Source organism: Trachypithecus francoisi, unplaced genomic scaffold (genome assembly GCF_009764315.1).
Source record: "Trachypithecus francoisi isolate TF-2019V2 unplaced genomic scaffold, Tfra_2.0 Lachesis_group5, whole genome shotgun sequence".
NCBI lineage: Eukaryota > Metazoa > Chordata > Mammalia > Primates > Cercopithecidae > Trachypithecus > Trachypithecus francoisi.
Genome location: NW_022681470.1, coordinates 42,615,182 through 42,633,170, shown reverse-complemented (window position 1 = coordinate 42,633,170; position 17,989 = coordinate 42,615,182). Strand labels below are relative to the sequence as shown.

The 17,989-nt window shown below is 38.4% G+C and overlaps 1 protein-coding gene across 1 annotated transcript in view; it reads right to left on the bottom strand.

The window, feature by feature from the left end:
- Positions 1-17,550, bottom strand: part of HMCN1 (hemicentin 1) — a 461,890-nt gene extending 444,340 nt beyond the window's left edge. Inside the window, 1 exon segment of the mRNA XM_033196479.1 lies at positions 17,252-17,550. Within this exon segment, the coding sequence (XP_033052370.1) occupies positions 17,252-17,519 (268 nt within the window). The 5' untranslated portion in view covers positions 17,520-17,550.
- Between the last annotated feature and the right edge of the window lie 439 nt (positions 17,551-17,989).

The following is a 17,989-nucleotide window of genomic DNA, read 5'->3' as shown; positions in this document are numbered from 1 at the left end:
ATTTTAAAGTGTTAATGTCCATGTGGGCACGATTTTTATGGTATCAGTGTTTTGGGGTCAGAGAGCTACAATAGAGTACTCTTTTATAAAGCTGAGCCCTATCAGTAAAACAAGGAAGAATTCCTCCCACTAACTCAAAAAAAACTGTCAAGAAAGCTTGCCATCTGTCAAAAAAATCTCCTGACAGAAATTGAAACCCTAAGCCAGAAACATGTAACAGATAATAGAGGTTATACTAGCTGTATGGTACTGGAATCCAAACCCCAAAAGTTAGTCCACAGGCTAATTTTGGAATCCCAACAAAAGCAAATGCAAACCCCTCTGTAGAAAGATTGGTAGTGCACAAGCCAAGGTGCACCAGACTCCCTGTTCAAGACACACTGACAGGAGGCAATTAGCAACCACACAAGGAAATAAATCATAATGACAGAGAATCAGCAGATCAAATAGATGGGATAATTTGCACCACTGTAAGAAGTAGAAATAATAGAACAATATGAGACTCTAGTAATACAGAACATATTATAAAAAAAAAAAAAAGGAGATTTGAAAAGGAACTAAATGAAACTTCTGAAAAAAAAAAAAAAAAAACTATGATCATTGAAATTGAAAACTCAATGGATGGCTTAAAGAGTAAATTGGACAGAACCGAAGAGAAACATATGAAAGATTTGAGGAAATCACCCCAAATGCAGCAAAGAGAAAAAAACAGAAAATATGAAAGGTTAAAAGGCTTAGAGAATGAGAAGATCTAAAATACACTCAACAAGGTTTTATGAAGGGGAGATTACAGACAATGTGGAGAGGAAATATCTGAAAGACAAGAATTGTCCAGAATTTAATAAAAATCTGAGTGAGTTGGGGAGGCAAACCAGGTTCTAGGCAGGAAAGACAAAATCAGAATTATGCTTAGACACTGAATAAGGCACTGCAGAAATAGGAAGACAGAGATAATTTTAAAATAACCACAGAGAAAACACACCTTACCTAAATAGGGACAAAAATTAGACTGAGAGAAGACTTTTCATCAACAACAAAAGAAGTCAGAAAACAATAAAATGCTATTGTCAATGGGCTAAGTTAGATACAGAATTTTACACCTAACTAAACTACTAATCAAGAATGAAGTACACATAGATTCTCAAATAAAGACCAAAAGGATCTCCTACTTGTATGTCATCCCTGAAAAAACTACTAGAGAATGTGAAGAATGCATAGGGTTGGTGGGGGAATAAGAATCCAAAATGAAGGAGTAGGGAGCTAGAAGCAACAATGAGTAAAGAAATCAAGAGACAAGTTAAATCTAAGGAAACACTGACTATGTAAACAAATGACTAATTTGGGCGTGTTTAAAAACAAAGTGAAATAACCATACTACAGAGAGTAGGAGGAAGGTGATCAGAATAAAGCCCCCTAAGGTCCTTATATTACACAGAAGCATAAAAATAGTGATTAACTTCAAGACAACCAAATCAAGGATAAGCATTTTTAAAAGAGAAAGATGCAATGTGTAATTTCTAAGCCAACAGAAGGAGGAAAAACAGAATTTTTTAAAAACTCAACAGTAGGAAAAGAGGGGGAAAGATCAACAAAAATCACAGTAAACAGAAAACATAAAATAAGATCATAGAACTAAGTCTATATTAAAAATCACAATAAAAGTAATAGGATTAAATTTGACTATAAAAATGGTTTGAAAATAAAAGAAGGGGAAATGTATTTGATAAATACCAATCAGATATGGAACAGTATTATTAATACCAAGCAAAGTGCATTTAAAGGCAAATAGTACCATTAGAGATTAAAATGGCCATATATTTAAAGACAAAATGAACAATTCACTAGAAAGATAAAACAATCCTTAGCCAGTACGTACCTACCAATATGGCCTTTACGCCCAAAATTGACTGGAATTATAAAGAGAAATTAACAAAACCATAATCGCAATGGGAATATTTAATATAACTTTTTAAAAAAACTGATAGATCAATTATGCAATAGCTGATAAAGAGAATATTTGAGCAACATAAAAAGTTTGATCTTTTGGACATAGGTAGAACTCTACACAAAATGATTAGAACTTCTTTTTCGAGTACAAAAAGAATACAAAAAATTCATTCTTTCTTTAAATAAAAGAAGGCACTCACTTTATTGAGTGCTTTCTGTATGCCAGGAAACTTACATGAGGCTCTACCAAATACAGTCATGAAAATTAAGTTCCTGCCCTCATGGAGTTTATATATAGTCGAGAAGATAGAACTTAAATGAACCAATTCACATCATCTTTAAAGACAACCAGTGCTAAATTCTATAAAGAAAAATAAAGCAGGTTAACAAGACAGATTCATGTGCAGAACTATGTTAGATGGGTAGTCAGGGAAGCTTCCCTTAGGAGGTGACTTTTAGCCAAGAGCCATATGAAGTGATGCGCCAGTCATGCAAATCAAGGACCTGAGGAAAGAGGGAACAGCAAGGGCAATGGCTCTGGAGAGGAAGAGTGCCTGACATGTAAGAAACAATAAAGAGGCCAATATGCTAAAAGTAATGTGAATAAGGACATCAGAAAGGGAAGTTGGGAATAATGACATCTTTCTTTCATTTTAAAAGGATCCTTCTGACAGCTCTGGGGAGAACAGCAGAGAGACCACTTAAAGTAGCTCAGACTAGAGGAGTACCTGTAGAGGGAGATGAGAACTGGTCAAATTTAAAATGATCTTGAAGGCAGAGCTAAAATAATTTGTGGAGGGATCAGATGTGGGGTTTGAAAGAAAGAGAGGAGCACAGGAGGTCTCAAAGGGCCTTCTCCTAAATAAGTAAGAAAATGTGAGGCCTGTACTGAGATGGGGAACACTGGAGAAGACACATGTAGGGTGGGGAGGGTTGATGATAAATGTGAGGTACCTATTAGATGCCCCATGAAGATTAAAGCAGGCAGTAGGTTTCTCCTTGTACCACTTCTGTATTGGTGTTGCCTGCCTAGCCTCACTGGGTATTTAATGTTGAAACTTCCCAAAATCATCATGAAAAAGAAAACACTCAATCTGCTTTCTCCATCACAGAACTAATTCTACTCTCACTAACTCTACCCTTGTAATAGGCTTTTCCAAGCACAATTAAACTAACATTTTGTGAATGACAATTACACTAAGTCCTTTCACAAATAGTACACAGACTCACTGAAACATAAATATCCTTCTTTGTGGAGGGAATTTTAGGTGGTGAATAAGAGATGATTGTGCACACCTCTTCCCAACTCTATATCCAGGCTTCATGTTGGTGTTTGAAATTGGCCATGGAGGAGTAACAACATCTACAAACTGGCAAATGCTACAAATAAAGCCCTCTCCCTACCCCAAGCTCCAGAGCCAGAGATTTAACATTTATCAGTACACAAAACTGGTTTTATCCTTATTTTATGCAGAAAGAAACTGAGGTTCTAAGAGTTTAGTTACCTGCCCAGATACAGAGCCAGTACTCAAGTGTTTTGACTCTTGAGGTCGAGTGTTATTTCCCTTATAGGACACTCTTGGGTTTGTGTCAGGTTTTGCATCAAAAGCTTTACGTGGATTTTCTCTTCTAAGCCTTATAACAATTCTACAAAGGAAGTATGACTGTTATTCTCACTTTACTGATACTCACTTTAATGATAAGGAAACTAAGGCTTTAAGAAGTTAGTAACTTACTAATAATCAAATGCTGGTCTATTTGATATTAGAATCCATTCACTCAAAACCTATGCCATTCTAACTCTACTAAATTTTACTTTGTCAAAATAAATCAAATCCCTTGTTAATTTTCATTATTATGTAGAAGGATTAAGAAGGGGTAATATTATCAAAGGCACAAATTAAGTCCATAAAATACAATAAATATAGAAAGGGATCTCAATATTAAAAAGAATGACACTTTTCTAATATTCCAGGAAAGTTCCTTGGGAGATGTGAAATTTTGGAAACTCTTTTGATTATGAGTGAGACATTGTCCTACACATAGGGGACATTCCAACATAGGGTGTGGCTGGAGAGAAAACTTCAAGGCAAAAGTGTGATGACCTGATCAAGGAGGTGGTGAGCATGTTCACCTAAGAAGAGCAGGGAAGACCCGCTGGGGAATATGAAAACAATAGAAATGAGGTTTTCTGTGTGCTCTAGTAAAAGGCTTTGAAGTGAAAATAAGGAGCTAAACAAAAAGCATAACAGATTTTACTTTGAATTTTAAAAAGTGAAATTCCAGGTAGCACAATATCATTTTAAAATTTTGTTCTCTATTACTTAGTGAAATAATGTATTTTCATGACCTTCTATTTGCAAAAAAAGAAAAAAAATTTTAAGTACCCTTTCTTGTATTTATCTCCTCCCCATCACCCATGCTTCTCACTTCACTCTCTCCCTGTCAGAACTTGGCAAGAGCATAAAGGTTACCCTGAAGCACTTTTGGTGGTAATCAGCATGCCTTACGGCCTGAGAACATCAAGGAATTCCTTCCACCTGCTATAAAACAGTGCTTAAAGCGAAGTTCTCAGAGACATGGTGCTAATGGAAAAATTGCTCCATTTTGTGTTTAACATTTTGAAGAAAAGAAAGCTGAGAGTATACACTGTCAAATTATTTTAGAACCCATACATAATTCCCAGAATTCCTAGCTCCATGTAATTTTCCCCATCTCAAAATTAAATATCTCAACATCACCAACAAAAGATTAAATACAACTTTATTAAATGCATGCTTAAAAGTAACAGGGCCAGGTGCGTTGGCTCATGCCTATAATCCCAGCACTTTGGGAGGCCAAGGCAGGTGGATCACTTGAGGTCAGGAGTTCGAGACCAACCTGGCCAACATGGTGAAACCCCCATCTGTACCAAAAACACAAAAAATTAGCCAGGCGTGGTAGCGTGCACCTGTAGGTCCAGCTACTTGGGAGGCTAAGTCATGAGAATTGCTTGAACCAAGGAGGTGGAGGTTGCAGTGAGCCAAGATCATGCCACTGCACTCCAGCCTGGGTGATGAAGTAAAACTCTGTCCCCCCCGCCCAAAAAAAAAGTAACAGGTTTTTAACAATACAAATTATTTTGAGGACTTAAATAGCACCTCAAACATTAATGCCTTTCTCCATAACTGCCACTGAGAACTCTGTCCCTATCCAATAAAAGAGATCAGAGTTTAGAGTCTATGATATTCCCTAATGCAAGCATTTTGATCAGAAATTTTAGAACAGTTTCCCTAGTAAAAGAATTACACTTTGGTTTTTTAATGTTAATTGCTAAGTGATCTGCTGTGAGTTGAATTATGTCCTCCAAAAATTCATATGTTAAAGTCCTATCCTCCAGCACCTCAGAATGTGACCTTCTTTGTAAATTGTCTTTGCAGATGTAATTAAGAGGCGACCACATTGGAGTATCGTGGGCTGCTAATCCAATATGACTGGTGTCCTCACAGAAAAGGAAAATTTGGCCAGTTGCGGTGGCTCACGCCTGTAATCCCAACACTTTGGGAAGCCTAGGCGGGCGGATCTCCTGAGGTCAGGACTTTGAGACAAGCCTGGCCAACATGGCGAAACCCCACCTCTATCAAAAATACAAAAACTTAGCTGGACATGGTGGCGGGCATCTGTAATCCCAGCTACTTGGGAGGCTGAGGCAGGGAGAATCGCTAGAACCTGGGAGGCAGAAGTTGCGGTGAGCTGAGATCACACCATTGCATTGTAGCCTGGGCAACAGAGCAAGACTCTCTCTCACACAAAAAAAAAAAAAAAAAAAGGAAAAGGAAAAGGAAAATCTGACACAGCACACAAAGAGAACACCATGTGAAGACAAAGGCAGAGATTAGGGTGATGTATCTACAAGCCAAGGAACGCTAAAGATTGCCAGCAAACCACCAGAAGTTAGGGGAGAGGCATGAAACAGATTTGTCCTCACAGCCTTCACTACCCTACCAACGTCTTGATTTTGGACTTCCAGTCTCTAGAACTGTGAGACAATAAATTTCTGCTATTTAAGTCACACATTTTGTGATAGTTTGCTATGGCAGCCCCAGGAGTATGCCCTGTCTTCTTGGGCTTACTGAAATAGAAGCACAAAGAACTTAAGATCACACAGCAAGTAATTGGTGGAGTCAGACTTCCAAACCAAACCTCAGGTTCCCGGGCCTATGCTTTTCTTTCATGAAAGAAACATACTGTACTCACCAACTCCATTTTCTTAACTCATCATTTTAGTCTTCTATGGAAGCTCCACAACTCCAGTAAAACTGTCCCAATTAGCTCCATATTGTTTACCCTTTATTTTCAGTAACTCCATAAATGCACAGAGTTGACAACTTCTCCTGCTTAGAACTAACAACTTTTTAGATTTCCAAACACTACTCATTCCTGTTTTTCTCCCTATCTTCCTGGACTCTCTTTTCCAGAGTCCATAATGAACTTCTCTTTTTCTGTCTTCTTTTAAATGACTGTGTTCTCTAAGTTCTATCCTGTCTCCTTCCTTTTCTCAGTCTGCACTCTCTCCTTGGATGATCTCATTTATTCCGATGGCTTCAGTTGTCATCTATGTAAGTTTCAAGTGGACAGAACAGCTACTTGGCACTAGTCATACTAACACTGACAGTTGGAAATGCTGAGGAGTGATACCTGGAGACAGACAGGCGACCCAAACAGATCCACACAGAGAGACTTTGATAAATTCACCATCATTGATCAAGGACTGGCTCTTGGACTTGCAAATTCAGAAACTTAAACTTGACACTGTCAGAATATTTTAAACAAAAGAGACTGATGGATATGACTAGTGTGCCAAAATATGAGTTAACAATGAGAAATATAACTGCCTGGTGAACCTGATGTATGTGCCAGTCTGACTACAGCCTTCTCTCCCCATAAGGAAAGTGCATGAGGTTACATTTGCAGGAGGCTGTTTGGTGAGCATTCAACTAGAAAAAGGAGAGTTAATATTATGATCCAAATATGTAATGACATCATTACATATTTATAAGGATAAACAGTCTATCACCACAGTTAGGAAGACTGTTGATGCGTGGGCTGGTTATTCAAGTATAGAATGAACTAACATCCTGAACCCTAGTTAGAACTTGGCTGTACACTGCTTAAGTCTGTTTCTGTGACTCTCTTTTTCATTGCCGATTCCCTAAACTTTAGGCTGACATTTTATCTTGGATAAGTTAATGTATAAGGAGCTTGCTATCAGCACTTACTGGCCTGGGAGTAATGTTATGTCTTAAAGCTAACTTTGCATATCTTTTCTCTTCCATCATATGCTAATTTCAAATTTTAACCTCCAAAAGGCAATTATATTTCTCTCTTTTTTTTTTTTTTTTTACATTCTTAGGACCATGTCCAGTCCCTTGGACATTCTTAATAGCTCAGAAATCTATCCCCTTATCTCTACACCCAAGTCCCCTCAGTGTTTCCCCCTGAACTGTGATGGCCTCACATTTCATCTCCCAGCTCTCAGGATTCCCTTGTTCCAATCCATCCAGGAGATAGAGATCTAAAATAAAAACCCAATCATGTCACTCCTTACTTATAATCCTTCCAGGCTCCTGATAGCTTTCAGGATGAAATCCAAACTCCTCAACGCTTGATTAAACTGCTTTTATTCATGCACTTTCTTCAGATTTCAGTCCAGGCCACAACTCTTCCAGAAAAACTTTGCTGACCACCACCATCTTAATTCAGGATCAGGTGCACTGCACTGGGTCTGCACAGCACCCTACGCTTCCTACTGCTATAAAAGGTAGCATAGTGCCGGCCTCGGTGGCTCAAGCCTGTAATCCCAGCACTTTGGGAGGCCCAGACGGGCGGATCACGAGGTCAGGAGATGCAGACCATCCTGGCTAATACGGTGAAACCCCGTCTCTACTAAAAAATACAAAAAACTAGGCGGGCGACGAGGCGGGCGCCTGTAGTCCCAGCTACTTGGGAGGCTGAGGCAGGAGAATGGCGCAAACCCGGGAGGCGGAGCTTGCAGTGAGCTGAGATCCAGCCACTGCACTCCAGCCTGGGCGGCAGAGCGAGACTCCGTCTCAAAAAAAAAAGGTAGCATAGCATTGTATATTGTAATGTATCTTGCCCTATTTTTCATAGACTTGAATCAAGAGCATCTAGCATAGTCCCTGACAAATGGTAAGAAGTCTGTAATGACATACTAAATAACTGAATGAATGAATGGATCTAATGGCTTATCTTTGACTTTTTAGATTCTCTTGCTGGTTTTCCAATTATGAGGCTCCAATTGAGCCTAGAGCTCAAAGGGGTAATATAGTAAAGCATACATGCTTCTCAAAGCACTGAATATATGGAAATATATTAGAGTAGTTATATAACTGAACTGGCTTGAATCATCCTTTGCCTATAGGTTAACAGTCAAGTCATCGAGTAGAATCTTTTTCTATTTATTTTTTTAGTCTGACTGTGTAAGTGTTGTACTATTTTCCTTGATAATTGCCTTCCTTCCAGTACCTATTCAATATTTATAGACAAATAAGTTACAGCAACACCATTTGTTCTATGGTACTTTTAAATGACTTTCACATATAATGTTTTACTTAACCACGGTAGCATCACTAAGGTAGGAAACACTGATAGCATCACATCTTATAGTTGACATAAGTCCATTTTTTAATTTTTCCTATTCTCCCCAGTGATGAAGACTTCTCATGAGATTATCAGAAACCACAAAACCAAGGTTGAGAATCCCTGTAGATTTGTGAGAAGACCTACAACACGGGTCCTCTGGTTGCACAGTGCTCCTTGAAAATCAGTTTAATTGTTCTAACACTCCTTCAGTCAGTCCAGTTAAAATTGGAAGGTAGGCAGACTGCTTTATAGCATACAGCTGAAACATTCCAGACTGCATTTAAATCTCCAACAAAATCACCTGCTTTAGAAACATTCAATCACTACCCAAGACTCGGTCAGGCATTATCTGGGTCATAATTATCCTTCCATTTCATATTCAAGCTTGGATGGGAGATACATTATCACTAAAAAGGCCTCGCAAATTATTATGTTGTAAAATGTATTCTTCTACGTATGAGTTAAAAAGTAAAATCATAGATATGAAAGGCAGGATAAAAATACCCAGAGAAATTATCAGTTTTTGTCTGCAGCATTCATTCATTCATTCATTCATGAAACATTTCTTGAGTGTCTATTGTGTGGCTGTAAGGTGAATCAAGTAGTCTTTTGGAGCTTAATGTCTAGTCAGGGAGAAAGATGAGTAAGCAAAATTATAAAGATCATCAAGAATGGTTATTGTCTGTGTGATCAGAAACAAATCACAAGCAATGTCAAATTCTGATTTATCAACAATAAAGTAGAAGGCTATTCCTTAACTAATCAACAAGGGGGGGAAAATACTTCATTTCTTGGGAGTCACAGAGGATTCTGTTAAATGGGAAACGTCCCTAACACATTTAAAATATCTGATTTACCAAACTTTGGTCCCTATACTTTAAGAGAAAGTATTTGTTATGCATAGCAAAACACCTCTACATATCCTCAGGAGACATCCAGTGACATAAGACTCACTCACCAAAGTTGAAATATTTATTATCCTAAGAAATGAGAGTTGCCCCTGTTCAAAGTCTCTAATTCTTAAAGTTTAGTGCATTCTGTTCAGTTGAATTTCTCTTGGACATAACAGACCAATCATTTTGCTCATGAAAATCCTCCTTCCTGTAGGATGTGCGAGAGGCATAGAGACTAACAGCTTTTTGGTTCTTTTTCCTATACATATTGAAACTGAAAACATTTCAATTTGAAGTTCAGTTCATATAGATGTGCATAGGTTTTCAAGGTTCAAATGTGTAATATCTTCCATGTAAAAATCTTTCTATTCATTATGGTTTCAAATGATCTTGCTATCACTCAGAAAAATATTCTAAGAGAATCATTTTACCAAAAAAAAATCCTAGAGGATTTTCTTAACACTGTGTAGGTACAGCCAAACTATACAAAGTTATTGAAGGCTGATGAAATGTATTAAAATGAAAATTTTTATATACAAAGATATATAATGCCAATATTTCTCCCAATGAATCAAGTCCTTGCTACTTTGAACCTCTTTATAGTCGCTTACTTTTTTCTATATTATAATGATGTAAATCATGGACTTTGATAATAACCCACCAATGCACTAATTTTTTAGATGGAGAAACAGAGACTCGAGCAAGGTTAAATGATTTGCTGAAGTGACAAGAATACGGAAAAGAACACAAGTCTTCTGTTCCAAACTGGATGTTCTTTTTATTTTTATTTGTATTTCATAAAATACTGGTTGAATCGTTTATCAAAACTAAGTTCAATTTTAGCCTCTGAACAAAGCAACTGTTCCAGTAGTTGGACATGGCAATATAATTACAAAGATTTCCAAATCCTCTTTTCCCATTCTCTTTGAATTCTCTCCAAACAGGCTTTCACTCCCATCTCCTCCGTGAAACTGTTCTTGTTGAGTCACCAGTGACTTCCACATTGCTAAACTGATTAGCCAATTCTTGATCCTCCTTTTAAGTGACCAATTAGTTCTTCTTTGAAACAGTTCCTTGACTTCTAGTATAACATACTCTTCTCCTCCTACCCTGAGTTCAATCTCTTGGGCTGCTTTGCTGATTCATCCTCATCTATCTGACTGCTAAACATTGGAGTCCCAGGGCTAGGTTCTCAGACCTCTTCTCTTCTTCATTTATAGTCAGTCCCCCTTAATGATCTCATCTAGTCTAATTGTCCTAAATATCATCTATATGTATGTCTTTGGATCCCAAGACATCTCCCCTGGAACTTAAATCCCACATATCCAACTATCTTCTTATCTCTACTTGAGTATCAAAAGGCATCTCAGACTTTAACATCTAAAAATCAAAACTTCATCCTACCATCCTTTATCAAACCTGCTTCTTGCTCATTCTTCTCCATCTCAGTGAAAGGCCAAGCTACACTTCTATTCACTTGTCTTAGTCCATTCAGTGTAGTTACAACAGAATGCTTTAGGCTGGGTAATTTTTAAAGAAAAATGGTGTATTGGGCTCATGATTCTGGTGACTAGAAAGTTCAAAATTGGGCAGCTGCAACTGGTGAGGGCCTCATGCTGTTTCCACTCATAGTGGATGATGGAAGGGAGGTGGGGCATTGCAAAGAGATCACATGGCAAGAGAAGAAGCAAGAGAGAAAAACCAAGGAAGCCAGACTCTTTAAAACAACTTGCTCTTTTTTTTTTTTTTTTTTTTTTTGAGATGGAGTCTGTTCTATTGCCCAGGCTTAAGTGCAATGGTCCAATCTCAGCTCACTGTAACCTCTGCCTCCAGGGTTCAAGCGATTTTCCTGCCTCAGCCTCCCAAGGAGCTGAGACTACAGGCATGTGCCACCACACCCAGCTAATTTTTGTATTTTTAGGGGAGACAGGATTTCACCATGTTGGCCAGGCTGGTCTTGAACTGCTGACCTCAAGTAATCTGTCTGCCTCAGTCTCCCAAAGTGCTGGGATTACAGGTGTGAAACACTGAGCTCCTCCCCACCCCCCACCCAATCAACTTACTCTTAAAAGGAACTAATCTATTCACATAAGAGCAAGAACTTGCCCTCAAGGGAAGACATTAACCTGTCCATGAGGGATCTACCTAAACACTTCCTACTAGGCCCTACCTCCCAACACTAACACACTGGGTATCAAATTTCCACATAAAATTTTTGGCATGGAAAAACCACATCCAAACCATAGCATCATTCAAGCCAAATCCTCAGAACCTGTCTTGTCTTCTTTATTTTTCTAAGCCCTCACATCCAGTTCTTCATTAAATCCTTTTGGATTCATCTTCAAAATATACAGAAAATCCAATTATTTCTCACACCTCCCACAGCCACCAACTTCATACAAGATATACCATCTTGTTTTGTCTGAATTATACAATAGTGTCCTGTCTAGTCTCCCTGTTTCTGTCATTGCTCAGTTCCGACTATTCTCAAACAACAGAATGATTATGTAGATGCATAAGTCAGATCATGTCACTTCTATGTTCAGAACCCTAAAATGGCAACCCATCTCACTCAGAGTAAAAGCCAAAGTCAAATGGACTATGAGCCCTTTCCTGAAATGACTCAACATATTTCTGACTTCACCCTCTAACTTCTTCCTATCACCCATTGTGTTCCAGACTCTGGTCTTTTCACTGTTCCCTGAACATGTCAGGATGCTCTTATCAGGAGAGTTTTTCATTTATTGTTTCTCCACCTGTAACATTCTTTCCATAGATATCCTCATTTCTCCCTCTCTCACCTCCTTCAAGTCTTTGATCAAATGTGACTTTTCAACTGAGGATTTCCCTAATGACCATATTTAAAATCCCAACACCTTCAATCCACCTCAAACTCCCCATCCCTTTTCCTGCTTTTTATTTTCTCCATACCAATTATCATCATCAAAAATATCATATATATTTTAATTGTTTTCTTTATTGCCTGTGTCACTCCCCACCCCTGCAATAGAATGTAAGCTCATGAATGTAGGAGTTTTTATCTGTTTTACTCCCTTTCATGTGAAGCAAGGTCTGAAACATATAGGTGAGTGAATGAACGAATGCATGCATGAAGACTCACATAAGATATCCTGGGAAGAAAGTGGAGACACAATTGTGAAAGAGAAGAAAAAAGAGTTTTCTTTCTATGAAGTAACTCATTAAAACATACTATCCTGTTCTCTCTCCTCCTGTCTCTGGTACCTGCCTTAAAGAGAGTAGAGGATATAAGAAAGTGAGTGATAAAAGAAGCTATAGTGAAAGAGAGATGATCAGCCCTCCTCAATGTTGTATTTCAAGGAAGAGAGGAATACATTTTGAGTGTTATGTAAAAAGCACAGTAAAAATTAATACGTAAGAATCAAAAATTTCAATAACAGCATGTTGCACTAGCAAAGACATGGAATCAACCTAGATGCCCATTAATGATGGACTAGACAAAGAAAATATGGTATAGATACCCAGTGGAATACTACACAGCCATAGGAAAGAGTGAAATCATGTCCTTTTCGGTGACATGGATACAGCTGGAGGCCATTATCCTAAGCATATTAATGCAGGAACAGAAAACCAAATGCCATATGTTCTCACTTATAAGTAGGGGCTAAACACTGAGTACACATGTACACAAAGAGGTAGACAGACACTGGAACTTACTTGAGATGAGAGGATAGGAGGAGGATGAGAATTGAAAAGCTATCAGGTACTACACTCACTACCTGGATGATGAAATCATTTGTACACCAAACCCCAGTGGCACACAATTTACCCATGTAACAAGTCTGCACATGTGGCCCCTGAACCTAAAATGAAAGTTGGAAGAAAAAAAGAAGTTGCATGCTACATAAAGAGAATAATCTCCGGAATGACTTTACTTTCTATTTTTTTGAATTATTTTAACTATAAGTAATAAGAGCCTTATAAATCTATGTGATATAACAAAGAACCTGTGCATTTTTCAAATAATAATAATAATCGTAATATATTGAGGAGGATGTGAAGAAATCGGAACCCTCACACACTGCTAGTGGGAATATAAAATGGTACAGCTGCTTTGGAAAACAGCTTGGCAGTTTCTCAAACAATTAAACATAGAGTTACTATGACCCAGCAATTCCACCTCCAGGTATATATCCAAAAGAAATGAAAACAACTGTCTACACAGAAACTTGTACATGAATATGGATGGGAGCATTGTTCACAATAATGTTTCAAAAGGTGGAAACAACTTAAATATCCATCATGGACTAACAGATAAACAAAATGTGGTGTATCATTCAATGGACTATTACTTGGCTATAAAAAGGGGAATGAAGTGCTAATACATGCTACAACATGGATGAATGTTGAAAATGTTATGCTAAAGTGAAAGAAGCCAGTCATAAAAGACCTCATAGAATACGATTCTACTTGTATAAAAGTCCAGAACAGAAAAATCTATAGAAGCAAAAAAATAGATTAGTGGCTGGTCAGGACTGAGGGGAAGACGATTGGGGTACAGGGGACTGATAGCTGAAGGATATGGGATTTGGTTTTGTGGTAATAAAGATGTCTACAATGGACTGTCGCAATGTTTGCACCTATCTGTAAATATACTAAAAAGCATCAAATTGTACATTTTAAGTGGATGAATTGTATGGTAAGGGGATTACATCTCAACAAAACCATTAAAAGTCAATACATTAACTGTGATTGTGAAAGTGGAAAATCCATCTTAACCATAGTTAAGTTACATCAAAATGAAAAGGTTGGCTCGCCTTTCCATGACCCCTGGTCATCTCTGGTACCTCCGCCTACTCTAGATACATGTGCTGCTAGTTCAACACAGTGCTTCTTACATGCACATGTTCTGAATGGTCTTATTTCATTTTCAACTTGTTAGACATCCTGCCTCCTCTACACCTATGTGTTCCATGTGTTTTAAATTTACTCCATCTGCAAACACACACCTTGCTCTAAACTGTAATGCAGGGCTCCAAAGCAAACATCTGCAAAGATCTAAAGGTTTATATCAAAAGACATAGAATATATCCCAGAATGTATCCATTATTTCATCTAGCTAAATGTGATAGATGTCAAAGGGCTTATAAGCATTCGAGATTACTATATAATCATATTAAATCCCATATGTTATTTCTTTCCATGTTGGTTGTGTCACTCAACCATAGGAATATGTGTTAGGGACTATGAAAACAACCATATGTAAAACAGAGTCATCACAATTAGAAGAGACCTTAGAGATATTCACATAGAATTCTCTCAATTTATATAGTTGATGATATTAAGACTCAAACAGTAAATGTACTTTTCTAATGTCACTCACTAAGACAGCCAATTCCCATTTAAGGTCCTTCCTGTCATTCCAAGATGCTCATGCCTATAATCCCAGCACTTTGGGAGGCCAAGGCAGGAGAATCACTTGAGACCAGGAGTTCAAGACCAACCTGGGCAACATAGTGGAACCGCTGTCTCTGCGAATAAAATAGTCAAGTGTGGTGGCATATGTCTGTAGCCCCACCTACTTGGGAGGCTGAGGTGAGAGGACTGCTTGAGCCTAGGTGGTTGAGGCTGCAGTGAGCCGTGATAGTGCCACTGTACTCCAGCCTGGGTGACAGAGTGAGACCCTGTCTAAAAAAAAAAAAGCACAAAGAGGCCAAAAACTCTTAAGAATTATACACACATACACACACAGAGGAAAGATATCCACAATCTAGTAAAGTGAATACTAATGTTAACAGTATGTTTTAACTTCAATTTCTCTCTTTATCTTCAAAAATATTATATTTTAAATAGCCTTACATAACATAAACATTTGGCCACTTTTTTCTCTCTACTTTGAATCACAGTGTAAACAGAATTAATAATTCTGTTTAATTATATACATAATTAAGTTTATGAAACCAATTTAAATTAACCATTTTCTCATATTAGAAAAGCTCTAATCTATTCACTCATCTGTTATTAGCATGTCAACTTTCCCCCACTTTAAATCATGATTGCTAAACTACAGGAAAAAAAAACTACAGGAAAGTCAACTACAACAATACACAAACTTCACCACTTGGTTACAACTGAAAAGCAGGGCACCACAATACAATTCATTCCAATAATTTTTCATATCACTTCAAAATATCAGGATAGTCCAGTATCCATTTATAACTTGGGGCAATTTTTGTATTCTGTTTACGGCAATATAATTTCATAAGAGTTCTTTGGTGAAAAGCAAATCGTGGTGTTAGCGAAAAAACAAAATTTTACTTCATTTTTTAGCTAACTTCAGATTCATCCATATAGAAGAAACATATTCAAGGTATTCCGAAATAACAAAAACCTCAAACCGCATCACAGTTGGCATCTTGACATTTAATACGTTGAAAATCACAACATATGAAGTGTCTTACTAAGACAGTAAACACAGTAAATAATCATTCTTTATTTAAATATAAATAATATTTCATGTTTAACCAATGTAGAAATTACAAATATGTGTAATTACATATATGTGATGTATGTATGTTATGTGTGTATACATATATTACATATCCCAGAAGAGGACAGATTGCTTTCATCATTTGAAGAGCATGAAAATCCGAGAGTTCTATTTCTCTTTCAATTTCTCCCAGTGCCATTGTTTAATAGTTAAAACCTGCCACATTTAATACCTACCAATAATATGAACTTATGTACCTTTGCTAAATGCACAGGAAAGAATTCGAGATTGCCGATATCACACTCTCATTGTGAAGAGGTTGTGTCAAGTTCTTCTCGTGAAGGGACAATTTCAAAAGCAGGAAAAGTGTGGGAGAACAGTGGGGGAGGGCTGTTAAGAAATCACTGCTTTATTTATTTAACTGGGCAGCAACTTGTGTTAATGAAACTCAGGTGGACATTAGACTGCCAGCCCCAGGGCTCCCCTTGCAAGGCTACCCTCAGCTATGGCAATGGGGGCTCCTATAAGCCTCACAGAGAGGTGCTACTTTAAAGAGAAACTGAAAAAAGTAAATAGGATCATATTACAGTGGAGCCGCTGAAACCCATGGCTTTAGGGCAAAAATGAAGTTATTTCGCTTCAACTACCTTTAAAAAGCACAGACATTCCGAATTACATGCAGTTCTACTGCAGGAGACATGGATGTAATGTTTATACCCATCTGTGAACCTATCGAATCATGCCCTGGTGCAAAGATGAATAGATTCAGTTAAGAAATGATTGGTTTCTCTCTTTTCTTTTCATGTCTTCAGTTCCACTAGTAGTTACCACTTATAGGCTTCCTTGTGTCTCACACAACAGGTTTTTTCCCCTCTTAAATGAGTTATCCTCAGACTGTGCTTTCAATCCGGATGTTAGCCCCTAAAGCTTTGCTGCTATAAATTCGTGTCCAAGTCTGCCTTCGTAATTAAACATGCTTTAGTTCTAAAATCTAAGTGAGCTAAGTGATTTTGATGTCGTTGCCCAAGATTTTTGGTTTTGTTTTTCATAACTCCACATTTCCAGGTTTGAGGACCATTGTACAAGTTCCCTAAACAAGCCATCTCCACCAGGGCTGAGATTTAAGTAGGTATCGATGAGCAAACCCAGACGCCAGCAAGCAATTCTTTGTTACAACTATATTCAGCTGCACATTTTTTTAAATGGTTTTGAAACTTCCTGACAAACAATTTCATTCACAGCATAAGAAATAATGTAATCACGACACATAGCAAAGACAAAGTATAAATATTTCCCTTACCTGGATCATGGAAAGGCACCAACGCAAAGTTGAAAAGAGGTCTCTTAGGTCTTTTCAAAGATGTCTCCAAAATTTTGGAAGCCCCTTCAATCACCTGAACTAAATCATCATACATAGAACCAGTCACATCAAACACAAAAGCCAACGTGGAGGCCCCCTCGGGAATTTCCTCAGCTCTGATCTCTAACTGGGGGCTCGCATCTTGAGCTAGGGAAGAATAAAGAAGAGCAAACAGAAATACTGTATCGACAACTTCCCTGGAAATCATTTTCTTTTTTTTTTCCACTTATTTTCCCCCTGAGCGCCTAAGCACTGTGCTTAGTCCTCCTCAACAATAGGCAGGGGGTTTCCTCTCAAAGTAACTCATCAGACTCTTGGAATCTCTGAACTAGCAAAAAGTTTGGCGCTGAGAATCAGACGGGGACAAGCACCAAACTCGAATCCCTACAGGGGCTGGGCAGGGCAGGGATGCGGCAGCTTTTGTCTGGATGCGGCTTCCTCCTGGACGGCTATCTGCCCGCGGGCCCTGGACAGCCTGTGGCGGAGTGCTGGCGGCGCGCCGGGTCCATGCCCCGGGGGCAACTCTGAGCCTGCGGCGCCGCGGCCCGAGTCCCGCTGCCCTCGCCGCTGCCGCTGCTCTCCGCCTGGGCCGGCGACTGAGGTTCCCAACTTTCCACTGTTTGCAGCTCACGAGCGACGAGGGGAAGCCTGTCTCGGCCTCGCCTCCTGATTGGCCAG